Raw genomic sequence first — 26887 nt, 5'->3', positions numbered from 1 at the left:
GGTTCAAGAATCAACTTCTGGATTCACAGAAACTGATTTTAGAAGAGACGAAAACATATCACAACCTCTCCATGTGCTGGATTGACTACAAAAAAGCATACGATTCTGTCCCTCATGGATGGATTCTGAAGTCTCTTGATTGATTTGACCTCCCTGGGCAACTACTTGATTTACTCAAATCTTTAATGAGTTGCTGGTCGACTTAACTTGAGATGAACTCGCAAGGGCAGGTGCAGACTTCGGAATCTATTCCAATCAGAAGTGGAATATTCCAGGGGGATTCATTTAGTCCTTTGCGCTTTTTGTTTGTCTTTGCCTTTACATGGATGACATTGAGCTCCTTGCCAAAGGAGAAACCAATTTGAAAGAGCAGTTTCTCGTTGTCGAGACCTTTTCTAAGGCTATTGGCATGATGTTTGAAACATGGCAAGGTAATTAATGATGGATCGGTCAAGTTACAAGGAGAAGAGTTATTGAGCATGTTGTGGAAGATCAGGCCTACACCTATCTTGGAATGCTCAAATTCAAGACAAACTTCAAGCCAAGTATAAAACTCGCTTTAAGAAAATCTGGAGCTTTGAGCTAAATGCTAGAAACAAGGTCAAGGCCACCAATTCTTTTGCTGTGCCAGTACTTTCCTATTCCTTTGGAGTAGTTGATTGGACAAAACAAGACATCCATACTCTTAACCGCCTGACCAAAAAGATCATGTCTGATAACAGAGCCCACCACCCTTAGTCGCCTCTTAATCGTATATATACTGAGTCAAAAAAGAAACTTCACATTCTTTCTTCAGGGCACTATAAAAGAACAAGAGATGGTAAGATGGTTAAATTGTTATTGCTGAGATCTGTGTGATGTACTCCATACACTGACAGTGCCATAATCAGTTCCATTAGGCTACACCGCCGTTCCAAACCATGGGTATACAGAATGTCAAGTCACAAGAATAAAAATGCGAAATTTCTCAGTTCAATTTCGTGTATGGCCGCCTCGCGCATTCACCACTGCCAAACACCGTCTCCTCATCGACTGCCTGATGCTTGTGAACACGTGGTTGGGGATTCTGCGCCAAGTTCCTGCAAATTCGTAGGGTGGTTCCTAAGACCACGAAGCCTTCTCCCAAGTGCATCCCAAACGTGCTCTATTGGATTAAGGTCAGGGGACCTCGATGGCCAGTCCATGACGCTGATTCCAGCGTTTTGAAGGAAATTCGTGTCAACATTTTGGGTATCGCGGCCGAGCATTATCATGCTGGAACTGTAGACCTGGGCCATGAGCCGCCATGAAAGGAACGAGTTCAGGGGTGAGCACCTGGTCGCGATAAGCAGCAGCTGTGAGGTTTCCACGGATGACCAGGAGTCGGGATCGGTTGTTCCCACAGAAAGCACCCCACCATGCAACTTCCGCCCCGAATCTGTCGACTTCCTGTACACAACATTGGGCATACCGTTCACGGCGCCGTCTCCAGACTCTATGCCTGCCGTCAGCGAATCTGAGGGTAAACCTGGATTCATGGCTAAAGACGACTCGATTCCAGTCTTTCTGGGTCCATCGGAGGTGGCGTTGGGCCCACAGCAGACGTTGGCGTTGATGAAAGCGGCGTCAATATTATTACGATATGGGCGCCGAGAATGGAGATTGGCAGCCCGCAACCGATTTCGAATGGTCTGTGAGGACAGTCGACCTCTAAACATCTCAGCCCTGGTTCGTGTAGCTGGCAGAAATCTGTCGCGTAGGTGGCGTAGGGACGATTTGGCGGTCTTCTGCTCATGGCGTCACCACGGGCGGCGACCGACCTTAGGCGATCAGAAGTGGTGCCAGTTTGTTGTAGACGACCTGCGCCAAGTCATACACAGTACGACGGCTGTATCCCATTGCTCTTGCGGCGTCAATAACTGATCTTCCCGCTTGCGACATGCCAGCGGCACCTTCACGTTGCACATTTGACAATCGTGGCATTTCAAGTACCGTTAGAACTGTGGTTTAAAAGTGTTTTTTCAATTCTTGAGGCCAATGCAAACACGTGCATATGAAGAAAACTTCGATGCGAAGATCACGTGATCGGTTGCACGTGCAAAACCTGATTTGGCACTAACGTCATTTGCACGACGAATGGATGGGTTTGAGTGGGTTTTGCTAACGTTTTTCTAGAGTCGAAAGATAGGGATCCCATTTCGGATACATAGATGTATCATCAGAGAAAAATTATTCATTATTTTTCAAATTACATTTTGTGAAGTTTCTTTTTAGACTCAGTATATATGCCAATCAGTTCTGGAGGTTGGCGTTTGATTAACGTGGAGGCTCTTCATGATAGAATTTTATTGTGTACTTTTGCACATTTATTTGTCGGATGATCCTCTGGTGATACATGTCAAGACTCATGATAAATGCAAGGAATTCCACAACTATTTTAAGCGTGCCAAGATTGTTGGACAGAATCTGAAATTTTAGGTTGATTTTGTTGATGGCAATGTATTGCTGGACGGTACAATGATGGGTAAAAACCAGGTGAAATTATTCACCAAGTCTGCCCAGAGTCGGTCATTTGTGGAGAAGCTTTCTGGGACACCATTGCATCATGTGTACATGCAGTGTGTGGAACAGAACAGTACTCCAACCGACTCCTTCGCCTGGATGAAGTTGGCTTGCCTTAAATGTGAAACTGAGGGCTTTCTTTTGCTGCACAGGACCAACACCTTGTCAGTGGACAAACAACATGTCTTAAAAGACATGATGGCATGGCTTGTTGCTTCTACTATCACCTTTGCCATGCCTGTGGCTTTGACTCCAAGGTCCATCCATGGTACGACCCTGAACATGTCCAGGGCATCATAGAAAATCATGCTTTTAAACTTCTTTTGAAGCCTCAGAAGAATTCCAGCCAACAAACCTGATTTTGTCCTTTTTGATAAAGCCAATGAATTTATTTATATCATTGAATTTTCTGTCCCTTTTGACATCTAGATTCAGGAAAAGGATGCTAAATATGCAGACCTTGCCTTTGAAATGTCTTGCTTGCATTCCAAGTACACTGTCGTCAGGCTCCCCATTGTTCTCAGTGCCCTTATCTTGGCACAGATCAGGAGAGTTTCCGGGTTCTCCACCAAGAGCGCAGCCCTTCTCACACTCTGGGAAATGCAGAAGGGGAGAGTACATATTCTCCGAAAAGTTCTCGATGGGTTTGACAAGGCAGGGTTTCATGGGAGAAGTCATATTCACTGTCAGGGCTGCATGTAGAAGGGCAAGGGCCCTGAGCTGAACCTTACCAGCCTGACTGTGCCAGGATCACCCAAACCCTCTCTGCTGCTTTTTTATCTTAAAAATAATCATAAACATTATATTAAGAGGAAGAAAGTCTGATAGTAAAAAGAGTAGGCAATGTGTGCCATGAGCCTGAATTTTATTGCTCTGGACAATGGTATTCTCAGCTCCCTTTGTGGAACGCAAAATTCTCATCCTACTGGGAACCGGGTGTGTATTTGTAAAGAGCACTCCACGAGACATAAATCTATGGGGTTTGCTTGAAATAATGTTTGGCCGGTAGAGGGCGTAAGAGTCAATTGAATACAACATTACATTAATTCATTCGAACTTTTTAATTTAATATTGTAATCTAAATGCGTAATTATTTTTTTAATAAATTATATGGTAGCTTCCCTGAGGGCTGATAGTTAGTATTATTGAGAGAAATGCATTAAATATTTTCAGAGAAGTGTGCTGTGGCATTATGCCTTTAAAATAAAGATTCATTTCACTTGAAAATATAGAATGATTTCTATATATTTTAGTTGTACTTGTTACTCAGCTGTTATAGATCACTAGTTCTAAAAGTGAGGGAATCCTGTAATATATTGACTCAGATTCAAGTTCTAACATTGCTGAAATGTTTGATAGGAGGTATGGTGTGTCACCAGATCCCGGAGACAAAACTTTATAAATGGGTCCAACTGAAGCCTGGAATTACTTGATTAAGGATTGTTCTGGGCTCCTTTTGGATTTTAGTTGCTTTATTATTTTTTTAGATATATATTTTCAAAAAAGATAATATTATTTCTGGCTGTAAATATAATTCTCATATCTGATAGCTAGTGTTATTTCTCAAAATGGACTGTGAAAACTAGCATTCCTTTGTGATAATATTGTCAGTGCTGGGTGCAAAATTCATTGACACCTCCCCACCCTGAACCTCCACCCCACCATTGATAATTAATGCATGGGGGTCAGTCTGTACTCCAGTGATTCTAGTTCGCTCATCTTGTCGAATGCCCGGGTTCGATTCCTCACATGGGGAAAATGTGTGTGAAGCCTATTTCTGGTGTCCCTTTCTGTGTTATTGCTGGAATATTGCTAAAAGCATCGTAAAACTAAACTCATTCACTCACTCCCCAGTGATTCTAGGAAAATGAAGGGAGTTATTTTCACTTCTCAGATGAATCAAGGTTCTTCTTACTGTTTGTAAACTGTGTAAATGTAATATCAGCTGTTTTGATGCATTTCAGAGACAATGAAAATAATTAACAATAAAGTTATAAATTTGCATAAAAATGTAAAACATATTTATACCTTATTTGAGGCATCCTTTACTCTGAGTACCACATCTCTTTCAAACAAATGTGAAGATACTTAAATTCATGAATTTATGTAAATATGTTTTGTATTTGTATCTCCCTGATGTGTCAGTAGATCTGTTGATCTAACACAATTCCTTGAAAAGACAATTGAGTATTATTCTATTCTATTTTAAAATGCAAAGTAATCGCTATATTATGTAGATGTCATAGTAGTCCCTCACATACCAGCCATATCCTGAAACCAAATAAATATAACACCATTTCTAACGCATTTCTTCAGAACGTTGTGACAGTTGCCTTTGGCGTTATTCTCTTACATTTATAATATTTAGTACTTTATGCATGATTACTGAAATCATGCTGCCAAAATTATTTTTTTTATATCATTGGAAAGGTCATGGAGACCTGTAAATAGACTGAAGAGGAGGATTGATGAGATTGTTTCCATTAATTCAATGGAAAGAATCTGCTTCATTAAAATATTGTAATTTTCTTTAAAAATATATACATTGTATTACACTCTTTCATGTGTTATTATGCATATATAATAACATGTATTGAGCACAGTTTGTGGTTTTATCAAAACATACTAACAATGCTATTTGTACAGCTTATAATCCAAGAAAGCAGACTGATCAGTTTTACAAAGGGAGACAACTGCATCTTAACTTTGACTCATGTCAAGAATGATTTTATGATCCACAAATATATATGTGTGCATAAGAAAGAAGGAATATCTGTATCTGTAAAACACACCCTGTTTAATGCAAAACCCTATGCATTATTGACTATTACTTTTCATGATGTAATATAAGTCTCCTTGTAAAGAGTGTAAATCCAAACACAATGTGTGTTCCATGAGCCTGAATTTTATTGCTCTGGTCAGTGGATCTGTGCATGATGTTCTCATCTCACTTTGTGGAGCACAGTACTCTCATCCTACCGGGTACCCATTTACATCAGTGCAGACAGAGGTATATTTTGAAGAGGTCATGTGTTCAAGGAAAACCACATCTGCTCTATGTTCTTGTGAGGCAAGACCAAAGCACTAGAACTCTCAGGAGCCAAGCTGACAAACTAGGAAGGCGTTTCCTATTCTTGCGGTACTTATGGATATTGGCTGAAAAAATAACACAAACAATTCTTATCATATGAATGCTTGTTGTTTTTAAATGAAGGGCCTTCTCCTCTATCATCTACATCTATCAGCTGCCAGATCCATCAGGTGAATTACCACTCGTGAGCCCCGTGATAAACAATGCCATCCGCCATTTAGGAAACGAGGCTTCTCCCATTCTCGCAGTATTACCAGGAATTAACGTTATTGAGTGCTTGTAAGAGCAATCCTGCCGGAAAGGGCGGGAAAAAGTAATGATATGTCCAAGTTGGTATAAACTCCCCAATATTCGTGACACTGCAAGATTTTGATCACTCACAGACTTGGTCCACTTCCTAGTTACCAGTCGGTGATGTAAACAACCGCTAAGTGTCGCGCATCGGTGATTCCAGCAGAAAACGTGTTTACCGCGAGAATAGGAGACGGACCTATATGTTGTAAATTCATTGACACCTCCCCACCCCTGAGCCTCCACCTACCAGAGCAAAAGCTCCGGCACTACACAATTTGGCATGCGTTTCGTATAAAGCACGTATAAGTCATGTGGCACACTTACGAGGGTATTAATTTCTTTATTATCCATTTTATTCATGTACATTTGTGGAGTAAAACATTGTAAGCAAGTGTGACTGCCCTGTTCATTGACGTCACGTTCAATTGTTTAATGACGTCAAAGACGATAAAATACAGAAATATGGATGCTAAGCAAAAGTGATATGTGCACATATGATATATATGACACTGGGCCTGGATTTTCGAAGCTCTCTTAGTGCTAAGATAGTCGTAAGTTAATGTTAATGTATGGCACTTACGACTATCTCAGCGCTAAGAGAGCTTAAAAAATATAGGCCCTGCTCATGTTTCACCACATGGTTTAAAGAACATTTTCCATAGCTTAGCCAGAGATATATATGACAATTACAAACACCCTTATCTCCCTCTCAATTTAATATTTTTGGGTATTTTTATGCATGATTACTGAAATCATGCTGCCAAAATTACAAAATTTAACTCATTTGACAAGCCTTATAGGCTCTGTTGCATTGCAACATTGGAGGATTGAGTAGATTTTTCAGTACATTCAATGGAAATAAGTTGTGTCATTAACATATTGTGATTTTCTTAAAAATAAATACATGATATTATACTTTTTCATGTGTTATTAAATACATATAATAACATGTATTGACCAAAGTTTGTGGTTTTATAAAGACATACTAACAATGTTATTTGTACTGTTGATAATCCAAGAAAGCAGACAGATCGTTTTACAAAGGGAGACAACTGCATCTCAACTTTGACTCATGTCAAGAATGATTTTATGATCCCTGCATACAACTTCCACAAACGTGTACATAAAAAAGAAAAAGGAATATCTGTATTTGTAAAACACACCCTGTTTAATGCAAAACCCTATGTATTATCTGAGACCATATAATAGATGGTCTCTGGTAGTATTGACTACTCATTACCTTTCATGATGTAATATAACTCCAAACACAATGTGTGTTCTATGAACCTGAATTTTATTGCTCTGGTCAGTGGATCTGTGCCTGATGTTCTGAATGAATGCTTGGTTCTATGCTGTTAGTATTACTGGAGGGCCAGTGTGTGTGGTGTTACATTTCATCTGGCAATATTCAATGTATATCAAATATATGCTGGTGGTTCACCAACTGATAGGTGAGAGCAATATTGCAGCTATATGGCAGCAGTCTGTAAATAATCGAGTCTGGACCAAACAATCCAGTGCTCAACAGCATGAACATCGATCTGCGCAATTGGGAACCGATGACGTGTGTCAACCAAGTCAGCGAGCCTGACCACCCGATCCCGTTAGTCACCTCTTCCAACAAGCATGGGTTACTGAAGATCAATATTCTAACGGGTGATTATTTCCAGTGAAGGTATGAATGAATTAATGTCCAAATGAATAGATGGATCAAACAATATGTAAATAATTAGAATGATGAATAAATTACAATGATTTAATTAACGATTATATAGGTGTGATGATAATGGAAGCTGGTGTTTGATGAGTAACTTGAACATTATAACTGACTGACTGAGTTTGGTTTTACGCCGCTTTTAGCAATATTCCAGCAACATCACGGCGGGGGACACCAGAAACGGGCTTCACACATTGTACCCATAGTCCACTAGGCTACCCCACAGCCCTGAACATTATAATAATAATAATAATCATAGTCCATTTATAATGTGCATTTATCCATGCACATTGCATGATCCAAGCACTGACATATTACCCGTGGTCTATGAGTACAGAACACTCCCTGTGGAGAATACACCCAGTCGCCTGTCAGGCACTCAAGGTTCAAATTCAGACTACCATCTAGACTAATGCTTAGTCTCTGAAAATATATAATTTTGATAGTAACAAACAAGCCCATTTGAATTGAAAAGGAGCCCTAGGGAGACCAGAGATCCTCAACCTGAGGAAATCTAGACTTGCTATATTTAGGGCTTTAGCACTGCAGAGAGGGCTTGGCAGTAGGGAAAATAATGTGGTTCAGGGACTGTGAGACAGACTAACTACCATCATATCATACCAGGTACCCAATTTACTGCTGGGTGGACAGAGGTAATTTTGGACAAACTACCCAATTTACTGCTGGGTGGACAGAGGCAATTTTGAACAAACTCACTGGTCTAAGGTGAGACCACATGTATTACATGTGCTTCGTTGTGGGGCAGGACTAAAATCAAGCTGCCAAACATGGTCACCCATCCAAGGCCTCTCCGCGTCAAACGTTGCTTAACTTCAACTGATTGTGACCTGAGCTCAAAGCACAGGACCACACACTGCCACATTATCAAGTTATGTTGTCAGTGTACACATTTCCAAGTCTTGAATGTTTTGTCAGTTGGAATATTTCTGACGAGCTTAATGTTTACCCAATGTTAAATCATTAATAGATCATAGGACACTGTTTTTACCCCGCTTTTAGCAATATTCCAGCAATATCATTGTGGGGGACACCAGAAATGGGCTTTACACATGTGGGGGATCTCTGACAATGATTATATATTAGCCTTTCCATATGTTTGAAAATTAACCTGAAGATATGTAGAAGATGAAATATTGTCCATGCCTCCATGTACTGATGTGTTAGTTATCTGCCATAATAAACTCGACCAAACACACATAAATCTGTTTCATTATGTAGACCTTATGTTGATACAATCCCTCTCTGCATGAAGATCTGACAACCTGTCCATTGGTCACATCTGAGAAACCCTATGTTTACCTGACAGACCAGTTTTACCAAAGCATGTGTACAATTGAGCCAATCCCATGCCAGCTTTCTTAAGTTATGCAGTTTCATTTCCACACCATAATGATTAAGAAATTGAAAATTTTAACTATAAATTGTATATTTATAATACTTATCCTATCTCACAGAGTGTACTCTCTCACTTAGAGAGTGGAAATGAACTGTATACAAAGTTTCTGGCCTCTCTTGAACCTCTCACCTGAACGCACCTCAATGCTCCCATTCCTGGCCCTGATTTCTCATAAAAAAACCTGTTACTCATTTTTCAAACTGAGTTTGACTATTCAAAGACTTAAGTTTGTTTCAAGAAATTGGGACCTGGACAGCCGGGAAGCTCCTGAGAAGTGTGCATCATGGTCTCCGGTTGATCATGTGACTCCTTTGTCTTTCATTCTCGTTCTTGTCTGGTCCCCTCTAAAACCCCCATGGGGCCCGATTTCTCGAAACAAGCTTAAGTTTTAGATTTGACTTAAGTTATCGTTTTACTCAAATTTGAGAAAACGCATGAAAATGCATTTTCCAGAATTACTGATATCAACATTTAACTCAAACATAGTAGACAATTTAAGTTTAGTAGATAGGTTGCTTGAGTTGTTTTGGGTTTTTGATTTCAGAAATGCAGTTGAGTTGGAAATTCAGCTGTTTCAAATTGTCAAGCTCAGTTTGAAATTTGAGTACAAACTTAAGTTTGTTTCGAGAAATCAGGACCTGGTTACTGGGGAACTATGGACTGAGGTTTCCAATGACAACAGAGCTCGTGGAATTGATAAGTCTGTGATAGGCATTTAGGAGTTGGAAGGCATGAATGACCCTTTTAGGGATAGCAACTTCTATGTTTGTAAGGATGTTTAGGGGGCTACTACTTACCCCTTCATCCTTAGCTTTCTCAGTATATTTGTCTATGCATATATATCCCATCTCCCCATGAATATTTATTACTTGAAGGAAAACCAAGTTCTATGGATAGTCAACTTCTTTATTGCAATGAATGCGACATTTTGGTGTAGGTACCAACACTGTTATCAAGCAAGCAATGACGTTATCATCTATACAACTTCTAAAATGCCTCTCAAAGAAATTATGTATTACTTGCATGTTGAAGAAACCACCATGTAATCACCAAACTCTGTGATGATGTGTTTAACACCAAATACCCTGCTTATGTACTGCAGGTAGACGTTTTTCACTAAACTCTCAACATCCCATTGCATCAGTCTAACAAACCCTAGTAGAAGGTTGCGTCAGATAGCCTTTTGAACTGACCAATCAGAACACAGCTTTCAAAATCGTGAAAGTTAACATTCGCTCATACCATTTGAACTTTTACCTTGAAAACGTTTGCACTCGAATGATTCCGATTGCTGTTTTCCGTACGATCGCTTCTGAGTGATACACATGGAGGACGCCACTATTCACAACAGTGAGTAAACAGTCGCTGAAAATAGCGTTTTTGTCAATATTCCAGGATGTCATCTTGAGGAAATGTGAGCTAATAGTAACGATGTCATCAGAAAACCCTAAACGTATATACTGCAGTCAAATATATGTGTTTTATGCAGATTTTCATTTGTTGAGAGATCAGTGGCAGCGACCATGGAAGAGAAAATCCAAAAACAATTTGTAAGTCCCACCGATCCCTAAATAGTAGCTGTTGTCTGATTGGTTAAGTCCGTTCGGCCATCTCACGTTTGATTGGACGGTCGTAGGCCATTCAAAGGTTAGCTGACGCGACCTTCTACTAAGGTTTGACAGACTAGTATAGCAGTGTATAAATAATACTGAGCCTAAGTTTACCTAGACTGCCCTTTGCATATTCAATGCCATTGCATGTAGATATGGCAGACCACTGTGAGGAGCTCATGCAAGTTCACAATAAACACCAGCAACCTCGTCATTAGGCTGACAGCACATGGCAATGTTTTCAAAATTTCACAAATTGCATCTGAAGGTATTGTGACGTCTTTGACGCCCCGTGTTGCAAGGCCCTATTTACGAACTGCAATGTTACAACAGTTGTAAGGGTGTTATTCTGTTCAACTCACTTGAGTTTTCCCATAGATCGCATAGATGTCTGTCTTTTTGTACACAACAGTGAAATATATAAAACATGCAAACAGCAAGTAATATACAGAATAATAAGCTCGACTCAGTGTAGTTCCATGTTTCTGAAACTTGTGAATAGTTCGCCTTTTGCTCAACAGATTCCAGAAATATTCACTCATTTCACAAAATTGTTACAGGAACGTTTTTAGTATTCTATATGGATGCATTAAATAGACATCATTACCAACAATAAAGAAGTTGTTATCCAAAACATTGTCATTTCTGTAACATATCAGTCTGTCATGATGAAAATAATATTATGGAACAGTTTTACAAGACCAGTTTGATTGATAACTATGACAAACATTCAGTATATGTGACTTCAGCAGGTTACATTCAGCAGACCAACAGAAACACTACACACAGGCTCTGGGCACCATTGCCAGGGAACCAACTAGGTGGGCTAATTTGATCAACTACGGTATTGATGTATATGTGACTTCAGCAGGTTACAGTCAAAGTTGTTCACTAACCAAGAGAACCGCCACTCGATGTGGCATGTACTTGGGGGGGGGGAAGATTTGGTCCACTGCAGTAAGGATATATGTGGGGCTTAAGCAGATTACAAAGTTTATTCTTATCAACGTATATCAAATTCTATTATATATCAAATTGTAAACATTTTTCCATTTCTTTATAACACCATCATAAAAAATGTAAATATATCAAATAGAAAACATTCTTTGGAAAAGGTTATGGCCATTTGTTTGATCAGGTATACAAGAGTGGAGATATACCACTGTAAAAGTATTACATCTAACATGGTATTTTGAAACACGTTTCTAACCAGCATGGTCAAGATGCCTGTCTCTCCTGAAACTCCCACGAAGCTCCCTTTATACATGCACGTTGTAACATGCAGCTGTCCAGCTAACTGACCTTTGAGACCTTAACGTAAGTTGTCGACAATCATGTTAGCAAGAGTGTTCAAATGACTTGTAACACAGTTGGTGAATCTGTGAACAATCACTTTGATTACACAATGCCGTTTAGAAAGTGGTCAAATGTAACATATGTTATATTTGGGATTACACTTTCTTAGTAAGTTTGGGTTCGAATCCCGGATGGGACTCAACCCAACAAAAGTACAAGAATCTATACTTCACTAAGAAAGTGTAATCCCAAATATATCATATGTTAAGGAGCAATCACTTGATAGGAATTATTTAGAGTTTCTAACCTCACATGTTACTGGTATCGGTAAGCATCCTCTCCTGTTCCTATCATGAGGTCCTTCACTTAGGATGACACTTCAGTAAAGTACATGTGTAGAAGCAGCCACGAGAGAAGCAAGGATCCAACAATGGAAGCAACTGAGATGATTGTTGGCACTATACACTTTATAGCAATACCCTATTTCGCTTAAAGGATACAAAAAAATTAATACATGAAAAAATTACTTTAAAAATGGCTATATATACTTTATAGCAATAACGTACTTTTCTTAAAAGTATACAAAAAATTATACATGAATAATTATTTGAAAGATTGAAACATCTCACTGCAGTAAATGACTACAAAACAACAAAACAACACAGTCCTGAATTACTTGAACAAAGATTGCTACATACTGTAAAAAAATAATCCTATTTTATCCTTCAAGGTCACTATACAAGACAGAAACCAAGGAATCTACATATGAAGTATACTACTCAAAGGAAATCAAGGAACACATGATTGTTCACTTGGCTACAGTTCAAATGTTAGGCTGTGATCTTCCTAAACTCTGTATAGCACATTTGTATTGATACAAAAGATGTCCTTATATTTGGCCACTGTGCTGGTAAGGACTACATCACAAACTAAGATTGTTTTGGTACATGTACATGAACACAATATCTGAGACTCATTTTGTGTCAGAGATGACCATGATGCACCCACTCTTTGGTGAATCCTTAAAGTTGTAATGATTGTAGTTGCTTGTATCTCTCACTAGGACTAAGAAATACAAAATCATATCGACAGATAATACAATGCATATCAATATGGTATCACATGTGGGGAATTACAGTAAACAATTCCACTGACATCATCACAATACAGCAGTAAACAACAACAACTATGTAAACAACAATCTCCTGATACACAACATCACACCGTCATGTCACGTGGACGTGACTGAGCACATGTTATACTATCTACATATATATACATGCTATACACTATGGTGTAAACTGAAGGAATGATATGAAACAAGAACCCTAATTTGTATTATTTCTAACTTTCCAAGGCAGGACCAACAATTTCCATAATTTTATTAATTTAGAAAACGTGTTGAAGAATGTTCAAAGGATACCGAAAACATCCAAAAATATGTTAGTAACTGTTGCGTTTACCTTTTCTGTTTGCTGTTTAATACGGCACTCAGAAATATTCCAGTTGTGATGGCAGCCTGCAAGTAACCCTGTCTGGATCAGACAATCCAGTGATTGATATAGTGACCCGCAATCAACCAAGTCATCGTGCCTGACTGCCTGTGCCCCGGTGTCTCGGGTCACATCTGCTTACAACCAGAGTACATTACTAGAGATCTATTCTACATAAACCCCATGAAGGGGCTGTGTGACTGAATACAGATATCATGGGAACACAAATCCATTGCCACTCATCCACCTGAACCGACCCTGTATGTTTGTCATTAGGAGTATATGGTGTCATATGTACAGACTAGTATCTACCTTGAAAAAATTGCTAGGTAAAAAAAGGATGACCACATCAGTAAAACACAATGGTGCATGAGGCTGATTTTGCCAATCAGATCAAGGTATGAAAAACACCTCAAAATTATTTATCTTCACTAATGCAACGTAAAAAAATATAAAATAAATTAAAAACTACAAACATGTAGGTGCAGTATTGCTTCATTTCTAGAGTTGTCATCACCTGATCAAGTCAGTTATGTTATCATCCAAATCAGTAACCAGAGCACCAGTGACCAACATTGAGAAGAAGGACCTAATGCCCTTTGTAACCCTAGAATATATAATAAGGTCAAAAACTTTCATTTGTTAATGTTGAAGTCTTTAAATCCCAATTTCACACTCATTGGGTGACTGCCCAAGCCAACACTGTTCACATAGAGTGCCATGTGATCAACAGAGGCCTCAGCATGTAGTGTGTGCTTATAAGACCTTAATACCTTGCTTTATAAACAATATATTTTTCAGAACATGTAAACCTTTAAACAAACACTGAAATTTAGCACCATTGGTTGCACAATGAAATGTATACTACCCAACAATATAAATTTTGAAAAAATAAGAGATTTCTTACTTATATCTTCATAGTGTGCATAAATTGGTTGGTCTCTTTTTAAATGACTGTTTTACAATACAAGTTCCTTTGCTATTGTGACAAACACAAAACTACTGAATACTGGTGTTGCTGTCAAATTTCAATTTAATGCTGACCACCTTTACATGCTGCAACTGACCTTCAAGATTCAGACTGTCACCTTCAGCCATTGTGCTGAAATACATGTATATAACCAAACTGGCGATATCACCAATACATGCATAGGTACACTGATGAAATAAATTTCAACAATAAAAATTTGATACATGAAGATTGACACTTTATATACTGCTTACAAAATGTCCAGACAATCTGGAACCAATGATGAGATAATCAGGGATGAGGATGGTTATGAGTGAAAAACGAGGCAAATGAGCCGGAGGTGTTTGGGACTTTAGGTCCCCATGCCAGATCCAATGACCCCAGTGCAATCAAATCTGCAGATCTGCGGAAAATTCTCATCCCTGGATAATCTGTGACAGCCATCAAGTGGCTTTATGTTACAATGGTGGTCATGCCTGATGCATCAGTGGATTTCAGCACATGAATACAAGATATAACATAGTTTAGGTGAAAAGATATGCTGACCATACACCAGCATGGACGTTGATGAACACTTAACATGTACAGCTTAGATGTTTGATTGGCAGTTTAGAAGATGCTATTTGATGAACATAGAGAATTTTCTGGGTTTCATCTTCTTTTTAATGTTTTGTACAACATTTCAGGGCTTGTTCTGAACACTGTTCTTTAGTTCTACCTGATGACGGGGCCAGAACAAGCCCTGAAACGTTGCACCAAACAATAAAAAGAAGATGAAAACCACAAAATTCTCAATGTTCATGTACAGCTTGTAAATCATATAAAAAGTGCACTGTCAGTGTTTAGGTTTGACCAATTGGGTCAGACATTGTGACCATCCAATCAACAATTAAAACAAACATTCATTTCAACCTTTGAACAGCCTGTATCAGGTTCTGATCATCAATTATCAGGTTTTACACCAAGAAACCAGGTAATAAATACAACACCCAAACTACATCTGGTTTACACTGGTCATCTCTCTGTGACAAAACACAGATTGTAGATGCACAGTTACAAAAGCTACACATAGTGGACAGTAATTCAGCACACAGTTTGGAATAAGCACCTTGAAGATGGAAGCATCATAACCAGCAATGAGAACAGATCAGTATAAGCTGGGATATACAGTCTGAATCAAACACATGAGCAGACTGGAGATCTACAGCCCACTCTGTAGACACCAGGTCTTTGTCTACACCATTAATATGACCCAGCATCTTCTGGAAGTCTATATTCATTCTTTGGAAGGAGATGTCAGTATCTGAGTTTTAAGGGGATTTGTTTATTTCAACTGTTTTTGGTGTAAGTTAATGAATATTTATTGATTTGATCCAGAATGCTGTCTATATTTTTGTAGTATCCTCTTGTCAAATCAGTGATGGGTCTTTTTCCCCAGCCTTACATCAATTATGTGTTGCTTGTCAGTGGCTCAGTGCTATCGAAGTGGCTGACATCTTAATCTGCTTCACAACCATTATGCTGACATACTGCAAGGGAGCCAATTCCATTTAAATGAGATTGTTTACACACAAATGATACATCTTAGCATCAAGATATGAGGACACCCACATGAATTTGTGCATGAGGTGAACCCTGATCCAGCTTTGATTGTCCAGTCAAACTGAAGGATGCTTGGCTCTTGAGAGATTCAGATGTCAGCCATCTAAAACAATTTGGCTTAATTTCTTTATCATCAAGATTTGGAAATTTCAGTCTCAGAAAAAGAAAACTACCCCAGAACACAATAATTGTATAATCTTTTGGGAGTAGATGTCATGGTGCTAAGAAACATCAGGAGTGTGTAAAACATCCACAGCAATACAATAGCACAACTTAACTTTGCTTTCCATCATATTTCATTTTAAGGTAAAGAAATCAGATATGCTTATCAAAATACTTCACTCACTTGTACCTCAAATTTAGACACCTTGTATTCATTGAGTTCTTCATACAGAGAGTTATCGAAAAGATTTGACTTTAATTGAGACTGTGAAATACTGTTCCAAGCAAATACAGAAGGGACTGGACGCAAGTCCACTGGCATACCATACAGGCTGAATTCAAGCCATTAAAGACCCAACTCCATCTATCTGATGACTGAAATTTGTATACTGTTTTATAGCATATCACTTACTGATTACCTTATTCACATAGTTTCATAATGCAGTAAATACAAGACCTGAGCCCTATACTGGGATATAGACAATGGAGTGTAGCAACTCTAGCTATGCAGTCACTCAGTGTGTTACCCATGTCAAATTTGGACAAATTCTTTATTTCCAAGAGGACAGTCCCAAGACGCCAGATCATGAAGATACGCCATGAATAACCATAAATGGTAAAAAATCCAATGTACAAAATATATAGTTTAGGTAAATTTTAAACTTTTTGGTTTCAATGTAAAGAAAGGTGAAAATACTCTATTAACATTAAAAGTGTGAAGAAAAGAAATTACAAGCCTTTCTTGGCCAAAGTCTCGCATTAGCCTTCCAGCATGACACTTGTGAACATTGTCATATGACTGGTTGTGGTTCAACAAAAGATCACATCTTCATAACATTTAATGCATATTTAAACACAACAGACAAGTTTTACCATAGATGCATCTGTAGTATTGTGAATTTCATAACCATTGTGGCATCAAAACCAAAAATCATTTCGAATGTACATTATCAAATGAAATAAAGCTGCCTGTTTCGAACGTTTTACACACTGACTTTTACATACCAGTCTCACACAGCACAAGCAGCACTGGCTTGCTGGCTGTAGGTTATGCCAAATGAAAGATGCAATGAAACATGTGGAAACAGACAAATATCAGTAATACATAACATAACTGCTCTCAGGCAAGTTCAAGTTCATCTTGTTATTATTCATTGCATATAAATATCAAGCCACAATATTTATCAAAATACTTTCACAAAAGCATTGGGTTTAGTTGTCAGGAAAACCACAACTTCCTAACAGACATACATAGCTTCACAATGCAATAAAATGGTGATTTCTTATACATTCATTTCCTTTCCTAAAAACGGATTTCTTGCAAAAGGTCGTCTGCCTAACAGAAAGTACAGAACATTCATACACTTCTCCATAGATGTGAGAACATCCACATTTTGCTTTGGTTGATAGAACGTGGTAAAACCATTCCCAACCATCCGGAATTGAAACAGTAGTAAATTGACGCCCCAGAAGATGGAAGCTATGTTGAGTCCTATTAGACACAGATGCCATGCATTGCTGTGAAACAGAGTGATGCCCATTTCAAATATTGTCAGTTTTGGGTATATTTCAAACAGTTGTGCTGCTGAGAGGACGAGGAAGATCACCATGGCGATGATGTTGAGAGCGATGAACCAGATGAAGCGGAGGTGGTTCTTCTGTGCGATACACTGCAGCAGGAACAGACAGTGGTGGTCCATGTCTCGGAAACACTTGTTACACAGTCGGCAGTGCTTGGTTCGAGGTGGACGCACTATCTGTAGGACAATGTGAAATGGGAGTCAATTATCTGGAATTTTGGAATTTGCCAGTCATCATGCCAACCACCATTGGATGAGTTGAAAGAGGTTTAATGTTGTGGTTACGATTATTGCACCTATATTGCAACATGCATGTGTCTGGGTCCTTGTACTAGTCTGGAACCCATTTATATTTTGCTAGCCTGTTGTGTTACCATGTTTCAGTGTAACATATATACCTGACTCAGAAACAAGCGTCCGCCCGGGAGAACGGAAGGTCGCGGGTTCGATCCCCGACCGAGTCCTACCAAAAGATGTTAAAATATGGTACTTGTTGGTCCCTGCCTGGCGCTCGGCATTAATGGGTACAACAAGGACTGGTCAGCTCGGAGTCAGTATAATGTGTCTGAGTGGGGTATTCATGCTTCACTGCGGCATGGTATCTCAGTGGGCTAGCACTATAAAACCAGCTTCAGTCTGGGCTAGTACAAGCAGCGGCACATACATATACACACGCATGCACGTTGTCATATGAGCGAAATATTCTCAAGTACGACGTTAAACCCAATTTCACCTCACCTCACCTCAGAAACAATATACTGAAACTAAACCCACTGAATGTAAAGTTCTAGACAGGGTTCAAGACTTTCGGTAGGATGCGGCCAGGGACTCCCAATCAATTCTCTAGAGCAAGTCATGGATTTGGGAAACACTTCATAAGGCCACAGAAATTATTTATACATGAGCCTATGATACTCTTTACAAACTAAAATATGAAAGAAAGGGTGTGTGAAAGAAAGTGCACAACTGTGTAAACTAGAGTGAGAGAATGTTCTTTTATGCTGAAGAGAGCAATACTAGTGAGCTCTGATAATTATCGGCAATAAAATAACCCCAGAATCTGATGATAATGAAAGAACCATGTCCAGGTAAGCATTCTTGTACATGTTTCATACAGACTGTGTCTGGGAAGCTTGGATATAACTCACCTCACAGAATATACAAAACTGCTCTAGTTTTTTACCAGGGTGACTAAGGTCAAGGATGGTGAGGGGCTTCAGTGTTTTCTCATCTACGTCAGACTGGGATACAGAACCTGGAGGAAGACATACATATCATGCAGCAGAGCAGTTAGTGCTACAAACACAGGCCCAGTCAATACACACATACATGGTCTGATTTTCACCAGATACGTATTGGCAGCAGTGAGGCTAGCTCCGCATGATGGATAGCTCAGCATTTGTCAGTTAGTTTAGTTTAAACATATTTTATTCACAGTGTGAAAAGGATCGGGGACAAGTTCTTTCAACTTATTAAACCCCTCTCCGAAGATATTTACAATAACTAATTACATCACAAGCAATTATTAGAAACAGAGACAGAGAAAGACTGAAACATAACAGGGGGAAATGCTATAATACAAAAGGTGTATAGAGAGAAGACTACTGGAATCGTTTAGATTTGCATATATATTGATGTACATTTTTGAATATAATTTCATTTTTATGATTTGTCAGATCTGCAATGCCGTTTAAAATAACAGATAATGTAATCACAGAATTACTACCACATACATCTTGAATAGCTTTAAGCATGATCTTTCTATGTTGATTGTATAAAGAACATTCTAAGAAGTAGTGATGAGCATTTTCCCATGGGTTTGTACCCATTCGCATTTGTCAGTTGACACAGGTGTTTTGAACAAATGAAATACCTGCCCGCTCAGACTTTTGATGCTGTTGTCTATAAATAGGTTTAACATGCAGTACCAGATGGATATGACAGCATACAAGTTCTTTGCAACTAGTTTTTTAGAAAATTGAAATCATTTGTTGCAATCCTAGTGTGTTTTTTATCGAACAGGTATTCAACTTAAGTTTTTTCATTCCATATTTCATATTGTAAGTATTTTCATCCATTTTCTTCAGTAAATACAATAATCACAAGCAGTCAAACAGCATGAAGAGTGAAGTGTTCAGAAGAGGATAATATCATCAGTTGTCATGTTATACATTTGTCAACAGGAAGTCTTGTTAGATCTACCAGTATTGTAACTCGCTCTCAGTTGTTTATTAAATGTCCAGTTGGAAGCAAGACATTTTATGTCTCTGTTCATCTCATTGATGATGACCAAATGTCCAGTCTGGCATCTTGTCCACATAATGTCCAGAATCTTAATGCAACAAACAATATCTATACATGTCTAAGACAGTAAAACATTTGTCTGATCCAGCTGATTATGTGCATGTGTTAGTTGTTAATGTGACACTCAGCAATATTACAGCTATGTGATGGCCGATTGTTAACAATCAAGTATGGACCAGACAATCCAGTGATGGATATTGAGAGCAACGATCCATGCCATCCACCAAGATACTGACTCACTGATCTATAAAGTTGACTCTTACGATCAGCGTAAGTTGTTGCCATCCTATTCTAAGCCAGGATCCCACCAAGTTGTAGCTATGTAGACATACCTGGATCAGTGAACAATATTGTGCAGTAGAGGTAGACGAGGCCGACTGCATACGTTGGGGTGAGGCACATGATGTAGAGATGCTGTGTCATGTCTGATGGAGAGTCAAGTGTTTAGACTGGCTGTTGGACATAATCGCCCACATCACTTTCAAAAACAGAATGATCCCAGCACAGAAATACTAATACAGTACAACCAGAAATTATTGAGAATTTAAAGATTGTATTTTTGTATTTTTTTCACTCATTACTCACGTATTAAATGTGAATATTAGCAGAATATAACTCCAGATTCAAAGACAGGTGAACAGTTAGTATTTTGTCAAGTCACCATGGGCAGCACTGCAGGCTCCAATGCGACGGGGCATACTACTGATCAAAGAAGTTAGAAAGTCGTGGTCCATGCTGTCCCAATATCGGACCACCTCTTCTTTCATTTCAGCAATATTTGTCAGAATTTTCTTATTGACACTTTCCTTCATAAGTCCCCAAACATTTTCTATTGGATTTAGGTCAGGGCTATAGCTTGGCCAATCTAATAATGTCATATTTTGGTCGAAACCAGGCCTGTGAATGCTTTGAACGATGTTTTGGGGCCGTGTCCTGCTGGAAAATCAAAAAATTTCCATAGAGCATGTGAGCAGATGGAAGTAAATGTCCCTCGAGAATATTTGTGTACCACTCACTGTTCATATTCCCTTCAAATACACAGAGGGGCGTTGCCCCTAACACAAATATGCCACCCCACACGTTAAATTTCGGACTGTACTTTGGGAACTGATACAAAGGTTTTTCAGTTTGTTTGGTCCAGAATTTCAGTGTATTAGGAAACAGCCACACAGAACTTTCATCTGAGAAAATCACATTGTCCCAGTTAAAATTTATGGCTGTAAGCACCAGTTCAACCTTCGCTCCGTTTGTTCAGGTTTCATGATCGGTGATGGAATTCCTCGACTTTTCTGCCAACCAATTGCATGCAGCTCAGTTTTATAAGTTTCCATACAGACAGCCACAGTTTCTCTATCAATCATATCCAGCCTTAAGTTTTCTAAACTCCTTCGTTTGTTTTTAGAAACAAGAATACCAAGCCGCCTCCTGTCACCGACAGTCAATTTTCTGGGCCTACCTGCGCCTCCCTGGTGCTCAATGCCATATCCATTTGCAATATTTTTCCAAACACAATAAACAGTGGACAAAGGGATGCCTGTTCTACTTGAAATCACTTTAGCTGATCTGATGTCCTTGTTATAATACCCTAAAATCAACTCCTCTTCTCTATATCATTCATACTGAGGATCACTGAAAATGTCGTCTGCTAGCAAGTAAACAAAGGGGGATAACTCTTCACAAGCTAATGAAAAAGGATTAACAGAGTTGTCTCTCTTGAATGAAACCAAGCACTTGATAGCTGGTCAAGGTTGTTTATACTAGAAATCCAATTAAACATATTCCTAAAATTCTCAATAATTTCTGGTCATACTATATAAGTTGCAGCATTGTGATGAGGGGTATACAGGGTTTTATGCGTCTCATGTTAGGTTTTTATTTAGGTTGATAAAACCTAATGGAATGCATAAAACCCTGTATACCCGAATCATAATGCGACAACGAATTTATCTTATATTTCAAACATATATTTTACGAACATGGTACCGACATGTCGATCCAAACCACTGGTTCACGGATCACTGACTGCCACGGATGCGTGCATTTTCCATGGGCAGGGTATAAATGATTTATTCTCCCTCGCAAATATTCATACCCTGCTTTGGCGGTGTACAGCCGAGTACTGGGCATACACAGTAATTTGTTCAAGGTCACACGAAACAATCAGAGATGGACATTCTTACATGAGGTAAGACAACATGTTTTACATCCCTGCTGGGCCAGTGGGGTTCAAATATCCCCCTTTTTCAGAACAGTAGTTGGACACCAATCACATGAGCTAGAACCATGACTATAATAGCACATTTGTACAACTGAAATTCACATATTGGTATACATTAAAATAGCTAACCAGAGAGCATTCCAAAAACTAAGACAAGAAATAAATAAATTAATTGTATTTTTAATGCATACAAAAATTAAAAGGGACAGATGAAACCTGATAAAACTTGAGATCATGCAAAATCAGAAGGTGCACACAGTTCTTTGTTTCAACATCGTCCGACAGCATGTTTTACGTCATAATCAATAAATGCAGGAATTAACTATTGCAGGTATAGTTACAAATTTGGTCTTGCAATGCATGGCAACTGATTTATGTACGATTCCTGGACTAATGTGGTTTCAATGCCCAGGGTTTCCAAGTGTGAGTGGTTTAGAGGAAGGATACAAGGCATGATGGCTACGAAGAAGTAGAAGGCGGTGTGGAAGAGGCCAGCTGCAAACGTCCCAGCATGTACAGGGTTTGGCCACCTGGAGACACAAGACAAAATTTCAAATGAGTTCAACATGTAAACAACAACACATCTGAAGGTGACCTAACAAATTCACTGTTTGTTTCAGTAGACTTTACAGATTATCTGCACTAAATGTTTTGTACTTAAAGACAGGGCAAGTTTATATTCTTGTATTGCATCATATCTTAATAAATGTGAATAGAAAAAACAAAAGAAAGAAAAAAAGAAACCCTGTGTTTAGCTTTTAACTAGTCAAACTATCAGATTTTTTTATGTTTATCCCCCAAATCCTTTTCATTTCAAGAGTGTTATATCTATTAATTCATTTCAAATCATGCTTTACAATATTTATTTATTTTAGTTTTGTATTTTGACGTCTGCCTCTTACAGTTAGACCTAAACTAAACCAATAATCAAGAAACGAAATCGGTTTTGACCAGTATTTGGATAATTGAATTATAATCTCTCCACTTTACCTGCTAATGTCGGTGAATCTGTGCATCTGTTCTCGGAGATGGAACAATAGTGCCCCAAGACTCCCAAACACTAGTACGCCCTGATACTTGTCCATCAAAAGCCTGGACGCCAACACTGACACAGCAAATACAACAGCAGGGAGCAGCAGGTAGCAGTACCACTTCAACACAGGGCCACGGGGGTGGGCTGTGGGATTCCTCCGAAACTGCTTCAATAATGGAACAAGTTCCTTGTGCCTGGTTGACAAAAAGATCAACATTAACCAGTGTCACATTTTTTGGTTTGTTTGTTGTTAAGCCTCACTCAGCAGTATTTGAGCTTTATGATAGAGGTTTGTAAATAATCAAGTCTGGATCACTTAATTGGAATATTATGACATGTTATTAACCAAGCCAACAAGTCTGACAATCCAATCCATTTACAACAGGCACAGGTTGCTGGCAATCTATATTCTAATCCAAAATCCCCACAAGTGTTTCAATTCATGTCATTATACTGTTTGAGTCTGTAAATAATCTGGACCAGACGATTCAATGATCAACAGGAAGAGCATCAATCTACACAACTGGGATACGATAACATATGTCAACCAAGTCAGTGAGCCTGATCACTCAATACCATTAGTCACCTCTTAGGAGTGAGTGAGTGACTTTAGTTTTACGCCACAATCTGCAATATTCCAGCTATATGGCAGCAGTCTGTCAATAATCGAGTCTGGACCATACAATCCAGTGATCAACAGCATGAGCATCGATCTACACAATTGGGATACGATGACATGTGTCAAGCAAGTCAACAACCAGCCGACCCCATTAGTCACCTCTTATGACAAGCATGGGATACTGAAGATCAATTCTAACCCGGACCTTCATGGGTCAGCATGAACCTTTGGCATATTTCCCCAGGAAACTGACAATGGTTCACTGAATGAAAAACAAGAGTTCAGAAATAATTTCTCCAGATCATAAAGAATTATTTATATCCTACCCTGTCTTGTCTCTCATTGTTGCAAGATCGCAAGGAGTGTAACCGTCATTGTTGGTGAAGTTCAGAACTTTGCTCCCCATGACCTCCAGAAGCAACCAGGTCATGTAGCTGTGGCCTTCCAGGACCGCTATGTGCAGCGCTGTGTTGCCATCACAGTCTGTCGCATACAGGTTGCTTCTCTGTGGGAAGGGAACAAAAGTCAGGGAGTTATCTAGGCATGCTCAGAAGCCAATATTTGGCTCCAAGTTTGCAGCAAATGCCCACAAAAGCCCCGTATTAAACTGATTATTTCCCGGTTGATGCTGGTAACATGATTATAGTAATAACAGTATAATTCTTATATAATGTACAAATTAGAATGAGGAGCAGAACATTTTTATAAATCATTGTGTACCATTCATGTGATGTGTGATCACGCATTTGACTGTATTATGGGCCAGTGGCCTTTTACTGAATAAAACTGTCTGTCTGTCTGTCTGTTAATAACAGCATAACTAATGTCATCACTTTATGGCAGTGACTTATATTTCACTGATGATATGACCACTGAAGAGGAAGAGGCTTTAATGTGTTTTATTGCTAATAATAAATAATACTTGCATGAGAGAAGAAATAAACACATAGATCAGATGATGTTACAATGGTAACACATTTAATGCTTCTTTGTTCTATTCAACTGATACAATGTATACATGAAAAGATTAAGAACTTTAAGTAGTTACCCCTTTCCTGAGAAGGTACTTCAAGGAGTCCACTTGTCCATGTCTGCACACAATATGGAGAGGTGTGAGACGTTTGGAGTCAACATCTGATAGGTTTAGCTGCTGAACTTCCCACAGATAGTGGAGCATGTATCTGGGAACACAAGGATGAGTAATTAATTATGGTATGCACATCACACAGTGCTCATGAAATTATTCCTCTTTAATGTGTCTACTGGACCAAACTAATCTTTAAACATCATTTAACAAGTTTAAATATGCGAATGTCATCTCCTATGTTTTGTTTTTTTCATATGAAGATGATTAGTTGCAGAGATTAGCCTACACATTTCTATTGAAAATAGTGCATTATGCTTTAAACTAAAAGTATTTATTCTATCAAGTGCTGACTTCAAATTCCAAATTCATTGAGAACCACTTGTAGTAAAATACCATGATTCCACATGACCTTTGCCCTGATAGTCATAACATAATATCTCCTGGACAGAGAATCAGCCAATCAGAGGCCTATTCAAAACTCATGTTTTTTTACAGGAAAACCTGGACATGAGTGTCTTACAAACAGTTTCGAAATGTCTGCATGAGACATCTTCTACTCACACAGTCCCAGTCTCTGCTGAATGATGGATCATCCCTTTTCCATTCTTGTCTACAAGTGTTGCATCCCCTCCAACCTGAACCAACATCTGGAAAACTTGCAGATTCCCTCTCTTGGCTGCATAGTGTAGTGGTGTCTCATCAAAGTCATTAGGTTCATTAGGATTACTTCCAGCTTGTAGCAGCAACCCAACAATGTCAGAATTCCCACCTAGGCAGGCTCTGTGTAGAGCAGTCTGGCCATGCCATGCTGATGATGAAAGCATTAATGATTAGTAATAAGAAAACTGGTTCATCTAGCATGGTCAGGTGAGAAATACAAAGCCTAATTTCTCAAATTTTCCTGTATTGATATAACAATAAAGCCTTTCTTCACCATACCTATTAATTTTAAGACTACTAAAGTCAAATGTTAACTCAGTGAATGAAGTTAGGACAAAAATATTTTGCAAACAGGAAATTATTGCTTCCTTCCATATCCCATTTTCTGACAGTCAGGTTCCCTGAAACTGGATAGGAAATAATTCTCCATTCTGATAAATTACATTAGCAAGGGAATATAAGATTTAGGTCATTTAATCTTTAGTCATAGAATGCATGTCAGTCAAACATATCCAACAAATCGCACATTTGTTTGACAACTCTGTTCGAACTGAACAACATCTTCTCAAACTGTAAGGCGTTCAGACTTCTAATAAACACTGCAGGAAAACTAACCATGCTTAGAAATTTAATTGCAAACACACTAGTAGCATTGATTATATGATGCTGTTCACGTCTCTCTGAGTACAGAGATTTTGTCCAATTTGGGAGTTGATTGCAAGCTGCTTGTTGTCGAGAACGCTGTGATGGGGCACACTGTTGTGTGAGACTGTCACTCTGTGACCCTAGTGGTCGACAACCTCGTCATGGCTTGACGGTCAGATTGGAGGGCATTGGCAGGAGAGACAGATACGTCTGATCAACTACGTTCTTAGACTGCACCTAAAAGGGTTCTACTACAACACGCAAAGCAATAATCACCGTACCCTTTAAATTCACCAAGTCTGGATTCTGCTCCAACAACTGATGAACGACCGGGCCCGAACAGTTTGAGATGGCATTGGCCAATATATTATAATCATGAGGTATGTTTGGATTTGGTATCAAGCTGTGGGCAAACCTCATCGGATCGTCCGTCATTTTGTACAAATGGTGTGTCTGCTAATCACAACTGTCAAAAGAAAGAACAAAACGTTCCTACACGACACTAAAATTTATCATTTACGTCGCCATTTTGAATAAATACAGGAAGT

At 38.8% G+C, this 26887-nt stretch overlaps 1 protein-coding gene across 1 annotated transcript; it reads right to left on the bottom strand.

Annotated features, from left to right (window-relative positions):
* Nucleotides 1-14474: 14474 nt before the first annotated feature.
* LOC124286449 (putative ZDHHC-type palmitoyltransferase 6) lies at nucleotides 14475-26868 on the bottom strand. Its single transcript, XM_046722828.1, has 9 exons — nucleotides 26621-26868; nucleotides 25596-25842; nucleotides 24996-25128; nucleotides 24274-24452; nucleotides 23286-23522; nucleotides 22743-22825; nucleotides 20410-20502; nucleotides 18922-19028; nucleotides 14475-17950 (listed from the first exon to the last, which is right to left on the bottom strand). The coding sequence occupies exons 1-9, from the start codon at nucleotides 26772-26774 to the stop codon at nucleotides 17477-17479; spliced, it is 1707 nt and encodes a 568-aa protein (XP_046578784.1). The 5' UTR covers nucleotides 26775-26868; the 3' UTR covers nucleotides 14475-17476.
* Nucleotides 26869-26887: the final 19 nt, after the last annotated feature.

The sequence above is a fragment of the Haliotis rubra genome, unplaced genomic scaffold, assembly GCF_003918875.1.
Source record: "Haliotis rubra isolate DU_JTF1 unplaced genomic scaffold, ASM391887v1 Scf383, whole genome shotgun sequence".
Taxonomy (NCBI): Eukaryota; Metazoa; Mollusca; class Gastropoda; order Lepetellida; family Haliotidae; genus Haliotis; species Haliotis rubra.
The sequence above is the reverse complement of the archived record's forward strand: the minus strand, read 5'-3'. Positions and strand labels throughout refer to the sequence as shown.